Consider the following 27,515-nt stretch of genomic DNA (forward strand, 5'->3'; position numbering starts at 1 on the left):
CTGCAGGCACGCTGCAAATCCTGGCACATCTAACCAAAAAGCTGAGACTATCACTCAGTGTGTGCCAGTGAAACTGTTCTTGCATCTCTTTCCTGGCATGTCATTCTAAATCAAAATTCATCACAGCTGTTTCAGAAACTTTGGAAAGCATTGCTTCTTCCAGGTTCTAGGTATTGGAACATTCTGTTTGGACAACAACCTGCACATCCATGTCACTACCCTCTAAGAGTCTACAGCTTCAATAAAGTCAGACTTAACTACAGGTTTTGAGAGTAAGACATAAGCAATAAATAGGTCATTCTGGTCTCCTTTGCATCCTGAGGAATCAAATATGTCTGTTGCATAGCAGGTTCTGAAAGAATCAGCAATAACCTGCTAAATGGAAACAGCCAAAAGCCTACTGTAGCTTTGATTAACAAAAGCATTGCACATCATCACTGAAGATAAGGAAAACATTGTAGGATAATTGAATTGATCCTAAGATTTTTTTACCCTCAACAGCCATCCTCCTTCTGTTGAGTGGCATAGCAGTGTTCTTTTTCTAAGACAAAAAATTAAAGACAGCATTTGAAAACTAAATAATGTTAAAAAAGCTAGAGGATTTTTCCAAATCTTTATAATCATAATGCTAGAGTTTGTGTCACAAACTTTTCAAGATACCAATCAAACCAAAAGCTAAATGTAAAATGAATAAAAGTCAAGCACCAGACAACAAAAATAGAAGGAAACCGACTCTTAGAAATACTTTGAAATCCCAAATTAGTCAAGAACTGATAAAACTACCCCTGCAATTATCTAAATACATGAAAAGCATATTCCTACAAGTAGATAAATGGGTTTATTTTGTCTGAGAGAAGAAATCAAAATTTGGTCGATAGGAAGTCTTAATCAGCTTCATTTATGAGTAGGTTGGAACAACCATACATAAGTCAGATGTTGAAATACATTTTTTGAAGCTTTTGAAGTCACCAAGCTGTATAGAGAAGACTGAAAAAAACATTTTTCCTCCAGTTGTGCTAATTTACTGTTCCTTCTGCCTGTTAACAAAATGAATTTTATTTATTGGTTACTTTGTATACAACAATGAACTGTAGCACTTTTCCTTTATTCAGGATTGTAAAAGATTTATTTCACCAGCTAAGAATAAGTAACAAAAGCGAGGATCAGTTTATTCTTAAGATCTTTCATACAGGTCTGCTGGGAGGCACAGTCAGCAACTCAGAAGTGAAGTCGGGAGGGATGTCATTGCCCTTGGGTAGCCAGCATTCATCACAGCAGGCAGCCTTTATTGTCCAGCGTGCTGTAATAGTTTCTCAGTAGGGAAGGCAGCATGTAGTAGCATGATGACGTGCAAGATAATGCCTAAAAACACAAAACTGTTTGTGAGGGTCTGTTAGGAGTGAGTGTTTACAGCGGCAGCAGAAGGGAAGAAAGGCAGAATGACCTGGTTCTCCTTTTAGTCATGAACACTGACAAACATTTTTCATTCTGTATCATTATGCAGTTTTTATTTGCTCATTGCTTGCTTACCTCTCTTCTGCAGTCCTCTCCTTAACTCTGCTATTTATGACATCTTGTTTTCCCAAAATGAAAACTGAATATAAGCAGGAAACACTTAGGTCTTTAACATACTACAGACTGCTTCATAGTTCCTTATATGATACACAGATCAATTATCACTGAATATATTTTACTTTCTTAAAATGGCTGGAGAAGCTGAACTGAAGTCACAGAATCACAGAGTGGTTTGTGTTAGAAAGGACTTTAACAGACCAACCAGTTCCAACTTCCCTGCCTTGGGCAGCAACACCTCCCACTAGACCAGGATGCTCAAAGCCCCATTTAACTTGACTTTGAACACTTCCAGTGATGGGGCATCTCTATTTCTCTGGGCAAACTCTTCTAACATCTTACTATACTTAATGTCACAGAAAAGAATTTATTCTTTATCTAATCTACTCTTTTTCAGTTTAAAGCCATTGAAGTCAGTTATGGTCATTAGAATTAGATGAGAAAAAAAAAAAAGGCTGCTTACAGCTAATAATTTTACACAGAAAAATGGGTAATTCAGATCCAAAATCCTTCTCTGAATATCAGGCCACAGTATGGCATACTATTTTAGCATGTTAAGGAAAATTGTAACTGGCTGCAAATTTTTCATTAGAGACCCTACAAAGGTGCTGTGCACACGGACATTTGTGCACACACATGAACGTGAGCAAAAAGGGTGATGCTTTGCAAGATGGCCATTCTCCTGTTTCTCAGTAAGTCTCTTCCAGATTTCCTTGAATCAGATTTTAAAACTGTTTACAGATTTGCTCCTAATTAAGTAGTTCCACTCACTTCAACAAATTCAGTTGTTATTTAGTGTGAATTAAAATGGTAGCAGTTGGCATTCTACCACACTGAATAACAAGAGATTCAGTGAAGGACTAAAACACCTGAAGGCAAGATCAAAAATACCTTGCAGAAGCCTGTCAGCTTTTCTAGTGATGCAAGGCAACATTGGTATCAGGGATGCAAGAGGCATGAAGCCACGATAGTGAGCAGGTGTGACAGATGCTTCAGTCTGTATAGAGTTATTCAATCATGCTTTACAGAGTATCTGTCCACTGATTGCAAGACAAAATGTGCCAGGACATGATGTGCTGCATGCCACCTCCACAGTGGTGCAATATTCCCCAGTATCAGAGCCTACTCTTTTATTTTGGGAAGATGCAGGAATCCACTAAGCATAAAGAAATACAGCAGCTCCTGCAAGACTGGGAGAATTCACAAAACAATTAATATAAAATCAATCTAAAATTCTTCTGATAAAGATATTACTTAGCCATGTGCTCTTTTGTCCACTTCAAGTGTACTTTCGGTTTAAAAAAAGAAGCAAGAGTAAATGGATTACTTCTCTTTTAGTAGGGGGAATTGGCTGCAGCCAGCACTTCTGAATAATTCACACTGTCTAGGTACTTGATGCTGGATTTAAGGTTTTTAAATCACAAGATAAAAAGGTCATGCAAAAGGAAAGTGAGTCGCTACAGAGAAGTAGCTGGACCCACAGACACCACGACACTCTCACTCTGCAGTAGGATTCATGGATCAGGTGCATACAGTATGAAAAACTATCCAGGGACTTAACTTCCCACACAAAAGGCAACAGGAATGCCATCAATCCACTGCCCAACTAAAGCACCACTGACACAACAGATATGATTGACAGGGCATAAACTGGGTTGAGGAATATGCAAAAATATGTAGTCTTTGTGAAATCTGGTCCTATTTTCTTGATAAAATTGTCACAGTATTACCCAACCTGACATGTTTTTGATTGGCTTAATCTCAGAAAGAAAAAGGTATGCAAGCAAACTTCCAAGGATGAGATGTCTCTGAGATAAGTAACTTCTGCTTTCTGTGTGAGAAATAGAAGATACAAGCCACTGGATTATTATTTTACATGTCACAGCAGTAATATATTTTTAATAATTTTAATTCCTTTTCAAGTACCTTATTAGAAAACAAACCTACTTGATGTTCCTTCAGTCTTGTAGATGTTTTGCTTTCACACAATTATAATATAGTCACATTGCCTCTCAAGACAGTTTCTACTGAGAAGCTCAATTAATACACAGCACTTTAAAGAGGTAGAATTTAGGAGTTTGGTGTTCACCTTTTTTTTTAGCCAGCTAAATGACAAGCATGATTTATTTTGCATAATAAAAACAAGAATAAAAAATATAATAGAAAAAGACAACAGGCCCAGCAGTGGAATACTTAAATGCAGCTTGTTATTAATCAATTTATTTCACACAGTGGTTTCTAAGCAGCACAAGTGTATGTGTACTGTGAGCCCATAAAAATAATGGGAGTGAAAAACTGGACACTAATTCTTAAAGGATGCCGATCACTGAGGATTAAAAGCATTGCATAAGAACATGAAAACAGCACTAGGCCCTCAGCTATGGGATAATGCAGTTATTTGAGAAATCTATGGCAGAAAGCTCTATCTTCCATTTTTATTGGAGCAATTTAGGTAATGGGGAAAATGCATTATGCTTTTCTGAAGCTATAGTGATGAAGCACATCCAGAACGAGCAAGGTCAACAACCGTATCTGTTTACAAACAGTCAGATTACAAATCTGCTAACTTGCATCCTGAAAGCTCCTTACTAAGTCAGATTAACATGGAGTTTCTGTTTATCATCCTGACACAGCTAAAGAACATAGTCCAAAGAATACAAATCACTCCCTGTTTTCAACACTTCATTAAGAGCTACCTGCCTATTTCCTGAATTTACAGTAAAATGTGTACAGTAGTTCAAAAAATCTGTATAGGAATCACAACTCATCTATCCAGGTATATCAACTGTAATCTCATCTGTTACCTAAATGAGTTTCTGAAGGTTGGAAAAATAGTTGCTATATTTTATTAATAACTAGGCCTTCAGCGCATGTATGTATGCAAACCAGAATTAAAAAACTCTTTGGCCAGCACTGAATGAACAGAACCACCATGTTTAGATGCATAAATCTAGTGGGGCACACACCTCACTTATGGAGATTTTAATTTTAGGTCATTCAGGACTAAGTATATGTAGCAAATTACCACGAGACAAGCAGATTGCCTGGATTGCCCTGTCTGTCACCCTGTCATGGGGTATTACAGTGGGCCTGCCTTTTTGGGAAGCAGAACTACTGTTTGGAAGCATATTTGCTTTTTTTTTTTTTTTGCCTTATCTCAATGCCACATATTTCCCTAGTTTTCTTCCTGATATGAAAGGATGCTGCTGGGCTTTTTTTTGTTAATTAGAAACAAGATCTCAAGACCAATCTAGCAAAAGCAGAAGAAACTATTCCCTCTATGAATACTTCACAGTGATCCTCTGTTATGATGGGAATTTTAAATATTGTAAAAAATTGTTCACGAAAGTCTGACTCTAAATCTCCAAATTTCAATTACATCTGGAAGAAAAAATACTTCACACAATACTTGACACAATACTTCACCTGACAGCTAAAATGCAATTTTAAAAAAAATTTAAACCTTCCCATTTAAGTTGAACTATAATTTCCAAGTAGTATGTGCAATAGAACCTAAAGAATTTGCAAGAAATCTAGGTCAAAGCAATTTTATTTTTGACTCTGTGAAATAAAAAAATTAAAAAATTAAAAAAAATAAGAAAATTGATGTAGCCACATGAAAATTAGCATGTTTGAGAAAGAGACAAAATCACAGATATACTTAAGACAACATAGATCAAATAGGACATGAAACAGACTGAAACTGTACGTACACATCTAAATACACTAAAACATATTTCCAAAGGAATCACTCTTGATTTAACATACCACTGGTCAAAGCAGTCCCAGTCTGCAACAAATAACTTCAATACAAGCTGCACCAGGATAACAGTTGGGATTGATATCTTCTCTGGATGGAGCTTTCAACTTAATGAGCAACAAGTAGCATGAAATCTTGCTGCCAAAATTATACCCACTCCATTCTGGACAGAGGAAGAAGCACAGAGATGAACAGAACACTTTAGATTCCACTACCCACCCTAAATACATGTCTAAAACAGTCTTTATTCAAAGCACTAGAAAGGACATGTACGATGAATGACTCAAGGTATTAACATCAGACCATTCACTAAAACACAGACTACAAAAATTCTATGGAAATGTGGTATGACAAGGCCAGAGCTGGATCAAAAAAATCCTATCAAACTTCTTAACAAAAGCCTGTAAAATCACTTCAGTGCTTATCTTGTACATAGAAATTTGCTTCACTCAAACAAAATAAAGGAGACTGAATTCACAGCAGGGAGCTTCTTGACTCATAAAACTGAGGTCATAAAGTCACTCTCAAGAAATTAAAATATAACGCAAATTCACCACTGCAGTAATGAAGCATCTTTACTGGTTTACTTTACTTTTTACACAGGTTTACTTTGTCAAATGAGAGATATTGTAGAAAATATAATGAATCACACTGACAAGGAAGTAATTGAATAAAAACTACAGCATTTTCCAAAGTAGGAGGCATAAGATTCACATTTAGCTGCTCAGGAAATTTAACACCACAACTAGAGAAATTTAGAAGCATGATATATAAATTCCCAAAGGATCACTGTAAAATATCTCACCAGAAAAAAAATCTCAGTTTGTTAGCATGCTTCTAATATCTAGTTTTATGGCCAAACACCTAGTAATGACTCTTTTCTTTTCATTTTCCTATAACATGTACACAAACAAGCAAGAAGTTAAAGGGTTGAATTGAGTTACACATACTGCCACACACAAAGCATGAAAACAAAAGATGCCATTCTCAAACTTAACCTGAAAAATAAAGACACAGTATTTGTGAGGGCTGAATTTAAAAAAATAAGGTAGTATGTCAAGTAGTTAGGGTCATGCATGGATAGCAAGATAATCACCCTCATCGGAAAATTTAAGAGCAAAGGTCAAATTTAGCTATGCAGAATTAAATGATGGAGCCTAGAGAGATTGGCCTTGTGTATACTGTGCCCTGGCATGCAACTTTCTGTCTGATCTCAACCCTCATCACCACAAACAGCTTTTACTGGCTTCCACAAAAACCCAAGTATTTTTGAACTTTTAAAAATCAGTAAGAATTTAGCACTGCAGAAAATCACATCTAGCAACAACTGAATTTAATTCTATTTAGGAAAAGCTAAGACTCAAGATTTAGAACAGCAAAAAATATCAGCACAGACGTTATACTGCTTTGATCTTAGCATTAAAACAGAGTAGCCAATTATATGAACCTTTTATTGTGATCTTTTTGTTTTCTGGCAATTACACGTACAGGCATAAGACAGGAGCCACAAGCACTTCATATATTCTTAAATCATTATGTTTTGCTTTCATCACTAGGAATGCTAAAAATGCTACCAATATTAAAGTTTTCTTATTTTGAAAATAATTTATGCCATGACAATTAAGTTCTTTTGAAGCCCTAGATCCTATCTTATGAAACTGTCATTCTTCTAAAAATTCAAAAGAGAAACAATCTAACTATTTGGTTTTTCAGAGAACCTTGACATTATGAACTGTTACTATTGCTTTCTGAACCTTTACCAATCAAGTTGTTCGAGAGCATTCCTTAAAAACTATTTGGGACTGAAAACAGCATGTGAACAGAAAAGGGACTGAAATAAACCTGGATGGATCCAGAGGTATTTGCATTATAATATTAAAGTGCAAGAAGTGCTGAATGACAGCAAATGGCAATTGAAAAGACAGATCTCAGATAGAGAAGCCTCATGAGAGAATATCATGAAAATGGCAAGTACTTCAATTTTAAGATGGATTTGCAATTGTCTATTTGTGAGTGTTGATAATACCGTAAGATCAATAAGGCAGAAATGAAACATGTGGTGCCTGTATTCAAGTCTCCATTTACAGAGTTTTAAAATTTATAAATGCTCTCATGGGACATTTCAACTACAATACAGAAGAAGAAAATGGGACCTATTTATGCCTTTGTAATAAAGCTAATGATACAGTTAATCTTTTCCTAATTAAAACTTAGAATTAGTTTTAATTTTTTCCTATTCTTTTTCCTAAGTTATATATATCTAGTTGCTTCTTAATGTTCCAACTATTTTTTGCAAGTCATTATTAACATGAAAACATCAAAAAGGTTAAGTAATATTTTATTTTTTATTATTAGATTCAACTCCATAAGCAATGAAATCAATAATAAAAGTGCTGCTTGCTCAAGTGCTACTAAAATGACACTCTAAATTCATTCAACTGTTTAGTAGTCTGATTTTTAGGATTACAATAATAGAACTGAAATCAAGATTGAGCAAAGAGATCACTTACTACCTACCAAGCATTTTGACAGATCACTGAACAAAGGTCAGAAACCTGCCTGCTTTAGGAGGCTGTTCTCAGCAGATTAAAACAGGAGGTGATCAACATGGGAAACCCCAGATCTCATTAGCTGAGGAGCAAGGGAGTTTTTATAGAGTCTTGCAGGTCCAGGTGGAAGTCCAAAGGAAAGCCTACATGTGCGTCATCCTCAAGCTTAGCACTGTTCTTTTCTTAGCCAAAAGGGGCTTATCTTATTACCCTTCTTAGCTGTGATGTCCACTTAGAACCTGAGAACTGCATCATCCCAAAAAGTCCAGGCAGCACACAGGAAATGGGCCATGCAGACACTTGTGCCTTGCAAAGGCCTAACTGGACACTGCTGATAGTTCAGCTTTGTACATCTCATTAATGTAAAACCATACTGCTTCCTTTCTCTTAATTCAGATAAAATTGATGCACTATAATAATTAAGCCCATGCCTATGAGTTTTAAGAACTTTTTCCAGCAATATTCAACCATGACACTTGCAAAGTGGATCAGTGAATAAGAGGAGCAGGACTGACAGTGTATATTCTTACCAAAATTACTTCACCACTGTCCCAACAGAACATACGAGGGCACAAATTATCTTCTGTTCACTGGAAATGCATGCACATAATGGGGGTGCTGGAGAACAACAGAGCCCTCTGACAGAAACCAAACACTATCACATAATTGAAATAAAATCTCAACACTTGTTAGAGGTTATTTATTTAATGTTGGTGCAGGCTTACAAATTCTCCATTCATGTAGAAAAACTCACTGCCATGGCTATAGGCTCATAAGTAAGAGATGGAGCTGCTGCACCAGTATAATTACAGCAGTTCCTGAGTCACAGGCAAAAATCTGGCCCATGCTGATACATTATGCAGAGCATCTATAAAAATGACTGTGCTGAAAGCATTAAGTAAGAGCTATGACCATGGAATGGGAAATGTCATTATTGATTCCACAATACTAAATTTATCCTTCAGACAACAAACATAGGGGCATGAAAAAATGAACACCTTAAAAAGATGAGAAATTCAACAACAAAAGATTCTTCTGTCTACTCATTATTTTTATTCAGGTCACCCAGTATATAAGTCAATATTTACTGAAAGATTTGAACTGTGAACTACAATATTTCAAGGTCATTCCTTTTCAAACAAACAGGATTTTAGCAGGAATCAAATTAATTGGAGGAGAATGAAGACGGGTTTTGGTCTGTTCCTGTAATCTCTGTAGCACAGTAGAGCTACTTGATATTTCTGAAACAAAAATTACATAAAATACAACTGTATAACAAGTAACAAGTTAGTTGTAGCAAATTACTATTCTTGTCACATCAGGCTGGACATTGCAAAGAACAAAACTGAGGCATTTGTTCCTATCTATACTACAATTAAAATAGTTAATAGGGGTTTATATCATAGTTATATGTATTCTCTCTTCTGACCACACCACCAATAGCAATATGTTTTGTGGACAATCTCTCCATTGCGGTGAACAACATTTAGGTACCACTCTCATGTTAAAAAAAAAAAAGAAAAAAAAAAAACAAAAAAAACCCAAAAAAAACCAAAAAAAAACATAAAATCAGGGGTGCTGCACCAGAAAAGCCTTATATGTTTTCAAAGCTGAAAAGCTGATTAAGAAAAAACTACAAATTCATACTTTGGATAGCATGCATATCCAGTTCAAGGTAGCTTTGTTCCACCAATTAGCCAGAAGGCAGAAGACAAAAAATACACATGGAGTTAATTATAAGAAATATATAAATATAAACATGTAATGGTTGCTTCTCTATTGATGAACAGAAGGTAGGAATATTCTGCACACATGGCTCGAAGCTGTTAGCAATGCACTATCTGACCCCTCACTAACACAAGTGAAGAGTCAATTTTTCACTACTTGTTGATTTGTGGAGCTGTTCAAGGGAAAATTATCCAGCATCTTCCATATGTTAAAATAAAATTAGTCAAAGTCTGTCCCTGTCCTAGACTCTAGAGCCTGATGAAGTAGCTTTTTAAGGGAAGGATTAAACTTCTTTGTTTTACTATGGAACTATCATTGCTCTGAACAGTTTGATTGTGTTTAGATCATAAATTCATAGTAAAAATATCTGTTGGTAGGAAAGATCAGAACTAGAACTTCCAAATATAGATAGAATGCAAGAAGGAAAAAAAAATACAAGTTTAGGCATGAATTTCAGTGTAGTAGTACTCTGAAAGAGATTAAGCCATAGTTTCTGTAATATCCTGTCACAAGCTCTACTAGTTAATACCTTAATTTAAGGCTGAAATTAAATGTTGTTCTTGTAGCTCACCTTTAACCAAACAGTCTCAAGTCATTTTATGAGACTAGGCTCCCAAAGTACAATCATTCTTAAAACATTCCCCTAGTGCTCTCACATAAACTACTTTTTTGCATCAGCATTTCTTAAAAAAGGAAAAATTAGTGTTGCAAATTAGCAATTCTAAAAGCGTACCCATAATAACTAAGATTCAAGAAAGCCAAAGCATGCAGAGGCAGGCTAGATGATTTGGGGTAGGCAGAAAAATGTTTTGACCCAAATGGTCACCTCAGATCCAGTGTTGTTCTTTATAATTAGGAGTCAGGCACTCTTATAAGTACATTAAATCATTATTATATTGTATAAATGCAAATGCTCATATGCAGAGAGTCAAAGTTCTTCATACAAAGTGATACATATATTCATGCATCACTACAAGTATGTTCTCTTCAACATCAAGAGTCTAGTTGAGACAATATCAAAGTAAGTAACACGAAAAATTACTGCTTCAAAGAACAGAAACTTTTTCTAAATGTCACATGCTAGGGAACAATGATGGTAATCTTGTTTTAGCTGTGATGATTTACTAGAATGAAGATGACTTGCCTGTGCTCCTCTTAACTGCTCCTGCACATGGCAATAGATGTGTGTTTGGAGAAAGCATCTTAGAAAGTTACACTCTGAAGTCCTTCAGTAATAATGTGGTGTTTCATCCACAATCAAGAAATGGATGATAAGCTTGTTTTCTTTGGAGAAAGGCTAACATTTTAGCTTTCTTTACCTATAAGGAAGTAAAGAAAGGAGGCAAAGACTGGAAGATGCAATAAGATTGTCTTTCAAGGTAGCCTGTTACTTGTATCTTAAGCATAAACACCTTTGCAGGATTCAGATGTCCTACAGCTCAGAGTTGGTCACAATCATTAATTTATCACAATTCAATTTGTAATAAGTGAGAATCTTCCTACACAAAGACACATGACAAAACACCAGTGGTTTAAAATTGCAACAGTCCAGAACTCCAAACAAACTTGAGTAATACAATCCTGGCATGGAAACTGAATGCTTGATGTGCTGAAATTTGCATGTTGCTGCCGTTTAAGCACTGTGGTATAAAATGTCAGTCAGGGACAAGCATCTAGAACTCTACAAGCTGCTACACAGCCTCACACCATATCAGCCTGTAGTTCTGAAGATTGGCACAATTTATATTCATTTACCCCACTTTTTTCTGACTGCTCTTTAAAATCCTTCTAATAATTATCATAGAATGATTAAGGTTGGAAGGGACCTCAAAGATCATCTAGTTCCAGCCCTCCTGCCATGGGCAGAGACACCTTTCACTAGACCAGATTCCTCAAATCCCCATCCAGCCTTGCCTTGAACACTTCAGGGATGGGGCTTCTCTGGGTGATGTGTGTCAGTGTTTCAGCATTCCCTTTACATGAAGACCTAACTCATAGGTATTAAATCACATTGGTGACTGCTTTTCCCCTCACACAGGTATAAAACTGGCTCATTTTGGCAAATATGAATTAATACACCTGGAAATACTTACATAGCTTTGGAAAACTGAGTTATTGTGCTTTTCATAGAAAGTTATCAAGACCAAATCCTCTTATTATCTAAAGAGCTACTGACTAACCTAGAAGTATACATTTAGAAAATTAAAACCAGAAAACTAATCTACAACATGACTGAGTATTTCAAAAAAGTGTAATAAATAAAGAATTTTTTTTAAAGTTTTTCTTTTTTCCTTCTGCGTTTTAGATTCACTCAGACAGCAACAGAGACAGGTACTTTTGCTCTAGTGAGTTGTAATTAAAATAACTGCAAAGGGGAAGTAGAAAACAGGATGCAATTAGCAGTTACAGGAATTTAAAGATCATGGAGATGAAACAATTTCCTCCCTATCAATGACAAGTATCATATTTCCTCAAGATTTTCTTTATTTCACCTGAAGAAAGACCCATGGGTTCCAACCATTGGTTTCTTATGCTCCCCAAAGGAGGTGACAGAAGATTAAGCATCAATAAATTAGGAGAATTTATTTTTACTGCCCCTTGCCACAAAATCTTACAGAACCTCTGCCTTTGGGTGTGTAGCTGCAAAATAGAAGTGGTTAGAAGTGACTGAGGGCATACTGGGAAGGGCAGTGCTACAGTTTTACCATGTCTGACTCACAGGACCCTGAAATCCAGGGAAAGCAGAAGGTAAAGGAATTTGGGAGAAATACATATGGGAAGGTGAGGTATCTTTTCTGGATGCTTCTCAATATTACTATATCTGCAATACCTTCCCTTTAAAGCTTCCCTTTTCAAGCTTTATATCTAGGTATAATCTAAGCCTCGCTCAAAACTTCCTGCAACAATTACTGCAACACTGCAGTAAAACAATTTGTTTGCTTGTTGTTCATTGTGTCACAGTAAACAGTCAGATACAGATTGGCCACAGAAGTTGTGGATATCTCATTTACTGGCAGTGCTCTAGGTTTGGCTGGGTGGGGAACTGGGCAACTTGGTCTGGTGGGAGATGTGCCCATGGCAGGGGGGTTGGAACCAAATTATCTTTAAGGTCCCTACCTATAATGTCTGGTTATATTTCATTACCACATCATTCTCTTTCCAAACACTGCAAACTACACCCAGCCATGCTGCTCCTCAACCTGGGCAACATCAACCACTGCCTCCACCACTGGGTTTAGCCACTTTGCAGACCTCTGCTAGTGCTGCTGGATATGATGTACATATGCACTAGAGTTCCAGCAGAAACCTAACATGATTTTGATACCATTTCCTTTATGGAGTATAAGAAAAAGTATCACACTCACCAAAATCAGGACCATTTGTATCTTAATTCTGTCTCACTGATGTCTGATTTACTTACTCTCACTAATGATTATGGATACTGTTACACAGATCTCTTCTTTCATGGTCATATGAAAGAATTGGAGCTTCTCTCCCCCAATTCAGGAGGCTGGCTGCAGTTTGGTGAGGACATTGTTAGGTACCAACAACTCATATACTGTGGCTGCTATTTTCAAAAGTTAAGAACCACAGGTCACCAAGTGTCTAATCTAATCTCCTCCAAAAGGAGAGATCAAGAGCTTTACACGATTTTCAACTAAGTGTTCACAGAGCACTATCCACCAAGACTGTTTCCAACACTCAGACACCACCATTTACTGAGTAAGCAAGTAAGGTATTTGGTGTCTAGTCTGATCAGAGTTGTTCACCTACCACCTTAGGGTACTGTAGTTAAGCTCTGCTAGAATGCCAGAAGTATCAGCCTCTCCAAGGTGATCATCACTACAGTATCACAGTATTTCACCAACATTAATGAACTTATCTTCTCATATCATGCTATGTTGTGCAGCTAGAAATATCTTCATTTTACAGATGCAACTGCAACTTCAGTTAGTACCACCTCAAAACTTTCCTTACAATTTCTTACACTTAGCTATTCAGCTGTTCCCATTTCAGAGATGTCTGTCTCTTATTGCTTCAGGTAAAACTTCAGTGGAGCACAAACTCAGATTCAGGTGAGGCAGACCTCAGAGAAAAAAATATGAAAAAAAAAAGGAGGTTATGACAGTTTGCATATGGAAAGAGTTTCACAGCCAAGCATTCCACATGGACCAGCTAATTCCTGCTACTATCATCCTTTCTGGCATATGGAAACTGCATGCAAAGGAAGAGAATTTATTTTTGCCATGGTGATATAGTAATGGAAACAGAAGGTATGAGTGGGAATTCTATCAGTATTTTAAGTCCACATTCAAAATTAGTGTTCTTTGAAAACTATTCAAGCAGAAAGTACAACAAAGATATTGACTACTAATGAATTAGCATTACTTCTATGCCTATAATATTTCGCTGCAGTTAGTGTTTACAGTAACTCCAGGAAAAATGAAAAAAAGGGGGGAAAAAAGTAATCCCAGAGAAAATTACTGAAAACCCATGGACATGAATAATAAGATCCCAATGGAAAACTAGAGCCAGAAGAAAAAAACCTTTTTTTCCTATTGTATCCTTTATTCTTGCTATTGCTTCTTGTAGTCCTGGATAAGAGTTGTTTCCTTCTCTAAAGTGGATTTAAAAGCTTCTCTTTTCAGAAGCTACAAAAGATGTAATATTAAATTGATCAATCACCTTCAATATCCTTTTATCAACAATATGGATGCCCTGGCTTTTTTGTGCAACAAAATGCATAAGACCACTTGGAATTCAACTGTCAGAGATTCAGTCATCTGACTGAATAGATTGGGTTTATATCAGCAGTATACAAATATCAATTTCTGAAATAGAAGAGTATTAATAATTTAAAATCAGAAAGGAAGTATAAAGAAGACTCAAGTGAATCCAATTGCACTGCAGTGACTATAAATACCAACATTTTTAGTATGCACTCTATTATTTATGAAATATGATTTATTACTAGGGTTTTATATAGCTACAGTTAGAGTAAGGAATATCTAATAATGTATTTAGAATTATTTTAGGAAGTATCTTCATGGAATCTGTTTGTGTTATGCTCTAACTGAAACACAGTTCTAACTATGGTATAAAAGTCTTATCTTTTGTATTCTTGTCATATACAAACTTTATGTAAAGATTTCTGGATGCTATTTATCCATGCAAGTACTTCAGTTGAACTGTGTTTTACCTATGAAATTTGTTTCACATCTCTGTGTCCCAAAAACTTTTATATGAAGGAACGCAGGAGGTAGACAATTCTTTTCTGTTTCCACAAGTCAAGTTCACAGTGAAATGAATGAGAATTGTATATATAATGTCTGGAAAGAAAAAGTGTATCAATTAAGCAGCCGTGCTATGTGTTCACGTTGTATATTTTTTCTCCAACTTTGGTGCTTGGGTAGGTGAGATCACCCACTGAAGACAGCCAGGATGGCTTCTAGCAATCTGCGAGAATATCTTCCAGAAAAAAAGTGCATACAAACTACATCTACTGAACAAACAAGGTGCCTATACTTTCAGGAGGCAATACTTCCAGAGTTTGATACAGAACTGCTACTGTCTTACATGGCCAGTAAGAAACACCTTACATCCATGATATGTCAACTGTTCTTCACAGGGTGTCTGTCCCAGGGTGACCCAAAGTGTTAGTCCTTGGTCTTTGATAACTGAATAATGTGTCAATTACAGCAGTGGATCCTGAACAACTAAGGCTCCCAATCACAGCCTTACAAAGACTCCATCTTCCATAAAAATATCTTGCTTTTGCTAAGGTCTGCTTAAGCTCTGCTTAGTGTTCAAAATTTCTTTCATTCGCTTTTCACTGTTGACCTCTGATAGATTTACCAACAAAGTATAAGACAGCTTGTACCTATTTCACCATCAGAGATTTCTTTACATTCTCTCCTTCCTATTATTCCCATTCTTGCCCTTACCATTTAATTTGTGTGCAAAGTTACTGCACATTAGGAAAAGCACTTGCATCCAGGCTGCGATAGGTGCACAACTTCCAAGAGACAGAAAACAGTCTAACTGACCAGACACAAAAATAAGACAGGACTGAAAATACACAAAGAACGAAAGATTTGATGAACTTAGTCTTATCAAGAGGTCTTCATCAATTGATACAGACTTTCTTATTAAAAAATTGAACAATAAGTAGCTCTTTGAACAGGCAGATAGCCAGACCTGATAGCTGGAAGTTGAATAACAACACTAGCCTAAAAATTAGTTATTAAAAGCAAAAACTTAGGCTAATTAATAACCGGAATACACACAATGGATTTGGATGCATACTCAAGTGTTGAGAGGGATTAAGTCCAAAATATTAAATTAACTTTTTTTTCTAAGTGGTAAGTCTCATTCAACTAGAAATATACTTGAGTCATCCAATTTCTATTACATAGCAAGTAACTTCAAGTCCCTCAAGGTCCCTTCGAGTTCTACAATGCCCATGGCTGTCCTGGAGAAATCTCCTTGCTCCTTCACATGTTTTAAGTTTAACTCTCCTTTTCAAATCAGTCAGGCTTCCAATGTTGATTAACTATTATGCAGAAAGTGCTAACCTTGGGGTGTGGGAGGCTAGAGAATAGGGCCCAAATCATACAGAATAAAAGCTCACCAGAAATAGATAAATTGATTTAGTCTTATCACTCTAAGCCTGAAAACTACCAGCTCCAGCAAAAAGAAAATAAAGAGGAGACTAATACACCTTTCATATTCTCAAGCTATTCATGAAGGAACTCATACAATCCTATTTTTCCCCCTCGTGTTACCATGCCTAGTATGAGCAAGACATTACACTTCGGCCCCAGAGAAAGTCCAGTCCTCTGCTTTGTGACAGGCAGAGTTTTAGCTCTGTGTTCATGCTCTGCTGAGAGCTCCATTATGACACACATCCACCTTGTAGAAAGCTGTCCTTGCTTCCCTTTGCTCCCATGTCTAACATCCCTCTCCTTTCATGATTTCTCAATCATCAAATGATAAATATAATAAATGTATTTCTGAGGAGTAACAAAGTGGGGCTGAATGGTCCTCATGACATTTAAGAGTTACAGAGCCAAACCTCAAATTAGTTGTCAGTATAATATCTGTGGAAGACGGAAGACTGACTGAAAATTCTCCCCCTATTATTTCGCCTTTTCTCATTTTACCCTTAATAGGGAGTAGAATAACAAAAAATATTTAAATATATCTTCAATCCCTGTTTTGCCAGAGTAATGTAAGAAAGCAGGAGGTCATCACTTGCTACAATGTGTAGTTGAGAGATACAAGCAGTAGCTTTACGTACAGTACTGGTATTGCTGCAGCCACAGATAAGGTTTTTCTCTGACAGATGCCTTTGCTCTATCTGAAAGATTTTAACCTGCAGATCAAATAACTTCCTCTTTTAAACTGTATGACACATCACGAGATATCCAGGAGCTCCCTACTCTGTATCTACATCTAATCTTCAGTCAAACTTGCTGAAGCAGATGCTAGAATAGCAGGGTAAGTTACAGCTCACTGCTACATGAGCCACAAGCATCTGGCCCTGGCACAAAATACCCCTGATGATATTAAGAGAGCAATGTCTGTTTTGAGCACCTGAAGGTCTTCCTCACCAGCTTCAAAACATGCACAATTCTTTTCCTATCTCAAAATGCTCTTTCTGCCTCTGATGGCAACAGTTCACATACCAGAGACACTACTTGACAAATACCGGCTGCAATGAACAAGGGAGCCATCCCACGTTTGACTAAAGGCTCTGCTAACAAAAGTATCAGTATCTCCTGAGCCAAGCCATTCACAATCATGTAACAATCTTATGCTAATCTGACAGCCGACCATGCTTGTCAGTAGCAACTGTCTGTTCTGTAAGGTTGTCACCTCCCATATGTTTCAATAGTACGCATAATTTACTGTTTTCGCTACGGAAACTTAGGAAACAACGTAACTCACTAAAGGGTGAAGAAGAAGTCACAGTAGCTCATCAACTAAAAGAAGTGTGCAAAGACCTTGTGAATTTACAGCTGATCACTAGTGCTGACTATTCTAGACTACTGCCTTCTGCTACCAGCCCTAAATAATCATCACATTCTTATGAAAAAAATTATATCATTATTATCAGGATTTGAGTCTTTGGGGATTTGGGGGGGGAGAGGGGAGGGGAGGACGAAGTCACGGTCTAGTTTTTAAATGAAAAAAAAAATATTTTTGCATTTATTTCCATAGATCTGTTATTCCCCACAAATCCAGGAGGACTATGTATATTTCCTACAATGCAAGATGACATTTTGTTCAAACAAACAAACCCATGGAAGATACTTCTTTAGATTAAGCAAACAGTGAAGGAATAAAGTTTTCATGGAAAGAAAGATATGCACTGAGAAAGAAGATTAGTTACTTTTTTTTTTCTGCTTAAAGGGAAACATAGCTGAGCAAACACTGCAGCTGCTAACTGAACATTCTCAAACAACTAATATGTAACCTCACTGTTACTCAAATAATTTTCTCATCTCCACTAGTTGGGCTCAAACCTGAACAAGAAAAAAGAATCAACTGAGACGCTACAGGAATTATAATTCACAGCATAGATTTTAAGGATGTCCTTATATGCTCTATTAGCATATGCTTTGACTATCAAAGAATCCTTATCTGATTAGGATGCTGAAATAATTCTATTAATATGTATGAGCTCTGGAACTAAAATAAATAATATTAAAACATCCTAACAATAAAATACAACCCAAATAATTAAACAAATTATTACTTCAAGAACATAAGCAAAGGCATTTTTAACATTTCAACTTTGATGTTTTCTCATATTTTAAATAAATTTGTTTTTAAATACCTGGTATTTCAGATCAAATCTAATCACATGAGAAAAATGGCAGGTTGCCATGCACAATAATTTCCCTCCGTATTTCTCACTATGCTGTCAACATAGCCTCTGTTCTTTCTTGCTGCATTCTCTTCTGGTCTTTTGTAGCAGGCAAAAAGCATCAACTCAAGAATTCCATTTTCCTCCATTATTGCACACTCATAAGAATGGAGCTGACAGGACAGCAGTTTATTCATGCACAAACCAGAGCCGAATCACACAAACTGGCTTTCAGATACCCGCGGATCAATTGTTACTCTCTGGGAGCGCTGCCGTGGCGGGCGGAGGTGAGGGACTTTCATTTGGGAGAAGGGAAAAGTTGAAGAGTTGCGGAGGTTCGGGAACCCTTCCCGTCCCCACTGCATAACGCTAATTAACAGACTCAAAAATATACACGGTAGAAATGGCATTTTCTGCGTCCGTAACTACTTTTAAATGCACCTACATTCTGATGAGGCTTAACATGCAGACATTTAAGCTTATATGAATATTCATGTCTGAGTACTACTCCAAATCTAAGTCATTGTGCAAAGATAAGCATGGCTTAAAAGTGTTAAAAGTCGAGTCATTAGACTGACAACACCTACAGTCACAGCCAAATAAAAATTAAGACAAACTGTCCACCAAGAGCACCTTACTGGCCCTCAGACCAATTCTTTCACCAGTGACACGCTAAGCTCCTCAATTCCCCTTCCCCTACTACGATTTTAATAGAAAACTATCTTAACACAACTTTGCAAATATCAAGAAGCTTCCTTTGAATGGGAAAGCAGCTTTTGAAACCTCTCCTTGGTTTAGAGCACAGGAAAAGAAACTAGCTACACTATGCTTTCAACGTTAGGTGAAAAACTTTACATTCCCTAATATTAGGAACACGTAGCGTTAAACCGATTTACATGTGAACGGAACAACAAAACAAGCATTTTAAAAATTAATATAAAATTCCATTTTCAGAGGCAAATATCTCGGGGCATACTTCGGTATTTGCTGGTTACCGACAATAAGTTAAAATACTGTATCTCTTCTAAACTGAAAGAATACCCAGAATAAACTGTCACACGAGAGAGCAAAAACCCTGTGTCATTACAGTTTCTCTCCGCAAACTGTTTCTTTCCTGCGGTACCATCTGTTAAATCAGAAACTCCTTTGAACACCGCAACCTCTCTGACTCTCACGGTGCGCTGGCTGCGCCGACACTCGCTCGGTATTTTCGCATCGCGCCCTCTCCGCGGGGCCAGCGCAGCCGCCCGCCTCTCTCAGCACCGCAGCGGGCCGGGACCGACACCGCGATCGGACCGACACCGCGATCGGACCGGGACCGCACCGGGACCGCACACGCACCGAGGGATGCGCTCTCCCGCCGTGGCCGAGCCGAGCCGGCCAGGCCGCGAGCCGCTGACCCCGGGGCGGGCACCGGGGAAGTTGCGGCCGCACCGAGGCGCGCTCGGAGGGCGGGCGGGGGCAGCCGGTCCCGCCGCGCGTCCCGCCCGGCGCCGGCCCCCAGGGGTGGGGGGTACCGAACGCAGCCCGAACCCGAGCCCCTGCCCCGGGCCGCCCCTGCGGCACCAAGGCGGCGGCTGCTCCTCGCCCGCCCGCCCGCGCCCGCGGACAAACTTACTTGCGGGCGGCGGCGGCGCCCGCGCCCCGGTTCCCGCGCTGCGAGCGAGCGCAGCCCCGGCGCGGCGGCCGCTGCCGAGCGCGCTCGGACATGCTCAGTGCCCGCCGTGCGGAACCTACCACCGGGGGGCACGGGGGAGCGCGGAGAAGCGGGGCAGAGCTGGATGCTACCAAGAGGACGCGCTAAAAATAGGCGCCGCAGAGAGGAACAGCTGGAGCTTAAAGGGGCGGCGGCCGCCTCGGTGCGGCCAGCCCCGGGCGAGGGGCGCCTCCGCCCGCCCCCCGTGCGGACCTGCCCGCGGAGCCGGGGGACAGAGGGGCGCTGCGGCCGCGGCCTGCGCTGCCGCGGGGCTCCTGCCCGCGGAACCAGCGGAGGACAGGCTCGGGGAGCGGGCGATGCCGGCGGTGCCTTGCGGTGCCTTGCGGTGCCTGCTCTGCCTGCGCCGCCGCGCCCGCGTCCTGCCCGCGCCGTTGCGGCGGGAGCGCTGCGCTGCGCTCGGCTGCGGCTGCGGCTGTGCCGCCCCAGCGCACACTGCTGCGCGGGGAGCCGGGAGCGCTCCGGCAGCGGCTGCCGGCCCTGCTGCCCTTCACCCCAGCGCCGGGCCGGGAGCCTGCCTCGGTCGGGCCAGTTACCTCGGGGCCGGGAGCCTGCCTCGGCCGGGCCAGTTACCTCAGGGCTAGGAGCGTATCTCGGGCCGGGCCAGTTACCTCGGGGCCAGGAGCGTATCTCGGCCGGGCCAGTTACCTCAGGGCCGGGAGCGTATCTCGGCCGGGCCAGTTACCTCGGGGCCAGGAGCCTGCCTCGGCCGGGCCAGTTACCTCGGGGCCAGGCCTCCCCGTGAAGCTGCAGCTTAGAAATGAGCTCTAGGTAGTGAGGCAGAGGATGCCGAGCGGCGTTTTCATGCGGTGTTTCTCTGGAGACATCTCCATCCTGCTGCGAGGTGTTACATTGTGCGGACCAGGCTTGGGGAGTGACAAACACTCAGGAACGCTCCCGTGAAGCTCAGAGCAGCCAGATGAGAATGTGACAGGTCCGAGGCGAAGACCGTGAAGAACAGCCCTCCTAAATATAATTATCTAGGCTGGAAGATCTATGCGGCAAGAGAAATGAAATGATCACCTCTCGCTGACGCTACTGTGTTTCAAAACTAAGAGCTGTTGAAATTAACAGCTGCCTAAGTATTTGTGAGTGGGAATTCCTGATGGGGTTTTCAAGCTGTGCCTTATCATTCTCTACTTTCCTAAAAGAGCAACAAGAATAAACGTAAGATTACCACATTGTTTAAGATTTATATAGGTACTACAGACCCTAAAATTGTATTACCCTAGTAGGAGTTCAGAGGTATTAGTGAATTCTGCTTTTATGGATACAGAAGATTGCACAAAAAAGGGTCTTCACAAAATACTAAACTACTTCTAAGAAAAAATAGTATGTACACTCAAGAACACAATCAAAAAGCTTCATTTATTTCATTAGACATGAGAGATCAGTGGAAGTTTATCTTCATCTGAACTCTAACAGCCTTCAGCAAAAACTACTGCAGAAAAAACCCTCAGTTACACGTAGGTGGGTATAATCAGGAAAGGAAGTGTTACTTGTCAGTACTGTCAAATAAAGTGAGAGCAAGGAAGCAATTTCCCTCTCAGACTGACATACAATGGGTTAGATTATTAGACAAGATTGTGTAGGTAACTACAGCAGTACTTTGAAATACAAAAGATGACATCACAAAGATTATTGTATTAAAAGGAGTAAATCAGGTTTTATTGGGTTTTTAAGGCCAAGCTTTCATTTGGGGGAAGGTGTGGAGGAGGGGGATGGCGTGCAGGAAAGGGGAATGTAAAGGGGTGACTTCTGTGAGAAGCTGCTGGAAGCTTCCTGCAGGTCCAACAAAACCAATCCCTGATGGCTCCAAGATGAGCATGACACTGGCCAAGGCTGGGCCAATTAGAAATACTGCTAATGCCTCTGTGATAACAGGAAGAAATTTAACAAAGATGTATTGGCAGTTGTAAACATGGGAAGAGAAGAGAAGAGAAGAGAAGAGAAGAGAAGAGAAGAGAAGAGAAGAGAAGAGAAGAGAAGAGAAGAGAAGAGAAGAGAAGAGAAGAGAAGAGAAGAGAAGAGAAGAGAAGAGAAGAGAAGAGAAGAGAAGAGAAAGAGAAGAGAAAGAGAAGAGTGAGAATATATGAGAGGAACAGCTCTTGCAGACCAAGGTCAGTGGAAAAGGAGGGAAAGGAGGTGTTCCAGGCACGGAAGCTGAGATTCCTCTGCAGACCATGGTGCAGCTAGCCCCTGGTGAGGCAGCTGTCCTCTGCAGCCCATGGAGGTCCAAAGGGATGCAGAGATCCACCTCAGAGAGGTGGAGGAGACCCAGCTGGAGCTGTGGCTGCTGGAGGAGGCTGTGACCCTGTGGGAGGCCATGGAGAGAGGGGCCCTGGTGCCAGGCTGGAGCAGCCTGTCCTTGGAGGACTGCACCCCATAGAAGAGTGACCCACACTGGTCATAGCAGTTTTGGGAGGGCTGTTGCCCATGGGATGGACTTGTGTTGCAGCAGTTCACAGGGAGCTGTTTCTCGTGAGATGGACTCACATTGGAGAAGTTCATGGGGAACTGCCACAGTGCAGCAGGGGAAGGACTCCCCTCAGCAGCAGGTGATGCAACTGGTCATAACCCTCATTCCCTGCCTCCTTGAGCTGCTGGGGGATGAGGTAGATCTGGGAAGGAAGAAGGGGTGAGGCGAAGATGTTTTCAGTGTTTTATTTTACTTCTCATTATCCTGTTCTGATTTTGTTAGCAATAAATTCAATTAATGTCTCTAACTCAAGCCTGTTCTCCCCATGATGGTATTTTATGAGTGATCTCTCCTAGTCCTTATCTCAAATCATGAACCCCTTTTATATTTATTTCCTCTCCCTTGTCTAGCTGTGGAGGGGAGTGAGAGACATCAGCTTTTATGGGTGCTTGGCATCCAGCCAGGGTCAGCCCACTACACATGTTCACTAATTCTCCTTATTGTCCTCATTGTCTGTTCTTCTAAGGCATGAGATACATTATATTCTCTAGTCTGTGTCTAACAGCCACCATTACACTGTGTATTACAAAAAGTTGTAAGCTATGCAGGAGGCATTACTGTGCGATGTGAGGGGGGAAAATTATGTAATTCTTTCAACTGAAGCTATTGATCTTGAGATAGACAGCAGGAGAAATAGAAAAGGCAGTTTTCTGAATGCAGACTCAAATTTGGGATAATAATGGGATAATGTATTTCTGGCTGCAGCTGTATCTCTGCAGGAGCAGTAGGCAGCCTCAGGAGAATTTCCTAGAACAGTTTGCACCTTTACCATCATACAGCTCTGGGTAAATCAGGAGGTTGAAAGATGTCCTAGGTCTCAGGAGGGTAGCTTCCAACCGGGAATTCTTACTGTCTAGGGAGTTCAGAACACTCTTCATCATGAGAACAAATGTTAAAATAATGGCAAAGAAAAACATGGGTTTTTCCTGTAGTCTGCATTATCATTCTTCTCATATCTACCCTACATGGGTAATTATACTATAATTCTCACACTTTTGATTTTTATGAGGAATCTCTTTAGAACTTGTCAAATATAGTTGCTTTTGACAAGAAGAGACAAGCGTATATGGATTTTCCTCACCCAAACCACAGTGTCATAAATTACATTAAATTTTATATATATATTTATGTGTATAATATATATATTTACATATATTTTATATGTGTGTATATTTATATATATAGCCTAAGATAGCAAGTTCCAGCATTCAAAGACCATAATCACCCAGATGCAGATTAGCAAATTGGACATTAGCAACTAAGTGGTGGCTGCATCTGCTGTACCAGCTACTGAACTATATTTAGAGGTAGACATCCATCTGAATATTGAAAGCTGTTCCTTTCTTCTTCAAGTCTTGCTCAGCAGAAATATCCATGAAGTTGCATCTTGTACCTACACAGCAGCAAAGATTTAAATATCTGCTGTGCTGCTGTGTCCCATCAGATAGAAGGGGAACAATTCTTCATTGCACAGAAAAAGTGCAGCTTTGCACTCCATGCAAAGCAAGGTGCTTTATCAATCTCTCTTCATATTGCTTGAGGAGACTCTGGTTAAATCTTTTTTTTCAAATGTATCCCCTGTAATTCCATATTGCTGATGAGCTGAGGCTCTGACATGCTACTGGTTGCTTCTGGTTCTCAGACTTTCACCTCAGCCCTCCCTGCTGTCTCCTCTCATTTTTATTTTCACCCTTCTCCTTGACAGCAATATTCAGATTCTCTCCTGTCTCCTTGTGTAACTCATAGGTACATTATAGCATCCTTATCTTTTGAATTCACTGTCCTAGGGAATTTTTCCATATAGTGGAGTACTCATGCTTCCTGTGTGGTAGACAGAACATTCCTTTTTTTTTTTTTTTTTTTTTTCTTTTTCCTCTGCTTATAGGACAAAGCTTATTTTCAAGGGAGAGACTTGGATGTTTGAGTGTCATAGACTGATCATAGACTCATAGAATGGTATAAGTTGGAAGGCACCTAAAAGGTCATCCACTTCAATCCAGCTGCCATGGGCAGGGACATCTACTACATCAGGTTGCTCAAAGTTCCATCCAGCCTGGCAGCCTGGCCTCTCCAACACTTCCAGAGTTGGGGAAGTGTTTCCATGCACACAGCTCCTCTGACAGCTCATTCCAGTGCCTCACCGCTGTCAGAGTAAAAAATTTCTTCCCAATATCTAATCCAGACTCCATTCTCGTTCAGTTTAAAGCTATTACCTCTTGTCCAACTGTTACCTATCCCTGTAAAGACCTTCTCCAACACTTTTGCAGGCCCTTTTTTAGGTACTGGCAGGTTGCCCTAAGTTCCCCCTAGAACTTTTTCTTCTCCAGGCTGAACAACCTCAACTCTCTCAGCCTGTCTTCAGAGGAGAAGTACTCCAGCCCTCTGATCCCCTTTATAGCACTTCTCTAGATTCAGTCCACATACTTCTTAGGTTGGGGGTCCCAAAAATGGATGCAGTACTCCAGGTGCTGCTCTCACCAGAGTGGAGTAGAGGGGCAAAATCAGCTTCCTTGATCTGCTGGCCATGCTGCCTTTAATGCAGACCAGGATGTGGCATCACATGAGAGGCATGCACAGAGAGAATCAGTATGTGGTCCAAATGTTCTTCAGAGTAACAGAAAAGATTATGTGATTGATCTTGGGTTACAGTTTGTCCTAGTTTGAAGGACAGGTGTCTGCCAATAAAGGCAGAAGCTTCTCTTTGAAATGGAGAATGTAAACCCCCTCCCTCCAATTTATTATTATAATTTTGAAATTAAGGGGCTCTCAGGCAAAGATATGGGAATTAGGAATAACAGTTCTTTACTAGGAAAATTAAAATAGAAATACAGAATTACAAAGAACAATCCCAACCCTGACAGAGTCAGAATACAACCTGACACCCTGTCAGTCACTCAGGGTGTTGGTAGCATTCCCATTAAATGGTGGCTACAGTCCTCCTCCTGCAGTGGCAGATGTGGTTCAGCTGAAGCAGTGCTCCTGTAGAAGGTGCAGTTTTCCTCTGAAGCTCCAGGGATGATGTGGAAAGGTCCAGCTTTCCTCTGGAATCCAGTGGAAAGAAGGTATCTTGGTGTCCAAAATCTCAGTACTTATCTAGTTAGGAAAGGCTTGGCTCCTCCCCCTGGCTGGAGCATCTCGCAATAGGATGATGTAATTTTATCAGTCATACAGTGGGATTTAATGGCTCACCAGCAGACGATATCTTCCTGGAGGGAGGATGGGTTGTGGAAAAGATAAAGATGACCCCCAGCTGGTTTTAAAGATGGCTCATTAGCAGATGTTATGTGCCATGGAGATAAGGAATCACTGCCCCACCCAGCTTCAACAGATGGTGATAGAATACACATTTCTGGCCACATCCTGTATTGCAACCCAACACACAGTACGAAGCACAAAATAAAACCAGATGAGTGATTCTTCATGGTGCATTTGGATTGGAAAGGGGACCAGCCCCCAACAAGCTGAAAGTACAGAAATTACACAGTGGGGATAGCAATGGTGATATGGCACCTGAATTCATTCTGGCACATGAACGTGGGGCACATAAATCTCCGTGCTGTGGAGGTTGCTTTTGGAGGGAAAGAGAACAGAAAACAAAGAGTATTTGTGTGAGAACAGAAAAATATGACATAGGGATAGAGAAATAGTTATAGTTATTTCTGAAAGGAATAACTGAGACTATTACATGGAGTCCCTGGAATGAAGGGGAAAGAGAAGAAATCACAGGACATATGATAATAGACTTAGAGGAAATGGTCTAAATGTGTTTACTGAGCTCAGAGTTTTCAGCTACATCTCAGTAATGATCTATTGGAGTAGTTGTTGACCACCCTCTGGAGTTCCTAGTTTGATGTAGTAGTGGTCAAAAAAGCCAATGAAGGGTTAAGCATCCTTGGGAACAGGGGCTGGGCTTCATCCATGACCATGAAGGACAGAGCTGGAAAAGATACAGAGAAAGGCAACTGTTGAGAGCAGGCCACTGCCTTGTGAGGGGAGAGTGAAGTGGCTGGGATTCTTCCATGTGAAGAGAAGCATGAAGGGCCATGTGGCTGAGATTCACAAAGTTGTGAAAGCAGTACATATGGCAAAAAGTGGATGAGAATTATTTTTTTCACCAAATCCCACAGTACTGCATAAACTCAGTGAAACCACTGCAAGGTAAAAACAGATGAAAGGAAGTACTTTCACCCCCTAGCCTGGACGTAGTGAACAGTGGTCTTCTGGAAAATATAACCCCAAGTTCTGTAGGCAGACCAGCAGGTTCGAAAAAGGATCAACAAAACCCATAGGCAACCTATATGTGAAAGCTGGGGAGTGCCATCAGTACTTGGAATCCAAGGGCTGTGAATTCTAGGACAGTACTAGGGGAACAGGCTTCAAAATTTTCATCTTATATGCTGCCTTCTAACAGTACCTCCTTCTGTTACTGCTGGGACAGTATGCTGGGCTAGATAATACCTATGATAAATTCAGTTGTAGCAAATTATGTGTGATCCCCAGGATGGATCATATCCATGCTTTCAACCACGAGTGTGGTCTCTGCTAACTCTGGAGGTAGCTGATGGTGTGATGCTGTTTTTAGAATTTAAGGGTTATGCAGCAAAAGCTTTCTTTGCATTTGGTAAACCAAGATGTTATATAAAAATTCCCACTTCCACTATTAATATTCATTAAGCATTAAGCCTTTGGAAGCTTGGCATAAATAGCTTTCCCTGAAGTGGAATTCACAATGGCTAAAATCCTAACTTCCATATAAGTCCTGAATACATAGATATTTTGCAGGAGCCATTTAGAAGACTCCTGTAGAAGGGTCTAACCATATCCCATTCTTGATAATTAGT

General features: G+C 40.1%; 2 protein-coding genes across 3 annotated transcripts in view; both read right to left on the reverse strand.

The window, feature by feature from the left end:
• OXR1 (oxidation resistance 1) overlaps positions 1-20,195 on the reverse strand; it is a 260,194-nt gene extending 239,999 nt beyond the window's left edge. The window contains exon 1 of one of the 2 annotated variants that reach the window (XM_056482982.1): positions 20,100-20,195. The gene's annotated coding sequence lies outside the window, so the exon portion shown is untranslated. The remainder of the gene's footprint in view (positions 1-20,099) is intronic. The other variant, XM_056482986.1, reaches the window with a different exon arrangement.
• On the reverse strand, positions 842-20,191 carry LOC130250245 (translation initiation factor IF-2-like). The gene is made up of 3 exons (XM_056485716.1): positions 20,104-20,191; positions 19,823-20,058; positions 842-1,362 (listed from the first exon to the last, which is right to left on the reverse strand). The coding sequence occupies exons 1-3, from the start codon at positions 20,189-20,191 to the stop codon at positions 1,270-1,272; spliced, it is 417 nt and encodes a 138-aa protein (XP_056341691.1). The 3' UTR covers positions 842-1,269.
• Positions 20,196-27,515: the final 7,320 nt, after the last annotated feature.

This window comes from Oenanthe melanoleuca, chromosome 2 (genome assembly GCF_029582105.1).
Source record: "Oenanthe melanoleuca isolate GR-GAL-2019-014 chromosome 2, OMel1.0, whole genome shotgun sequence".
NCBI lineage: Eukaryota > Metazoa > Chordata > Aves > Passeriformes > Muscicapidae > Oenanthe > Oenanthe melanoleuca.

What these genes read in the sequence shown, in the direction of transcription:
- LOC130250245 (XM_056485716.1), bottom strand. Translation starts at nt 20,191, where the DNA reads ATGTCCGAGCGCGCTCGGCAGCGGCCGCCGCGCCGGGGCTGCGCTCGC. An exon ending in CGCGGGCGCCGCCGCCGCCC is followed by an intron (nt 20,059 to 20,103) that starts GCAAGTAAGTTT and finishes GGCGAGGAGCAG; the next exon opens with CCGCCGCCTTGGTGCCGCAG. An exon ending in GCGGGAGAGCGCATCCCTCG is followed by an intron (nt 1,363 to 19,822) that starts GTGCGTGTGCGG and finishes TTGTGTTTTTAG; the next exon opens with GCATTATCTTGCACGTCATC.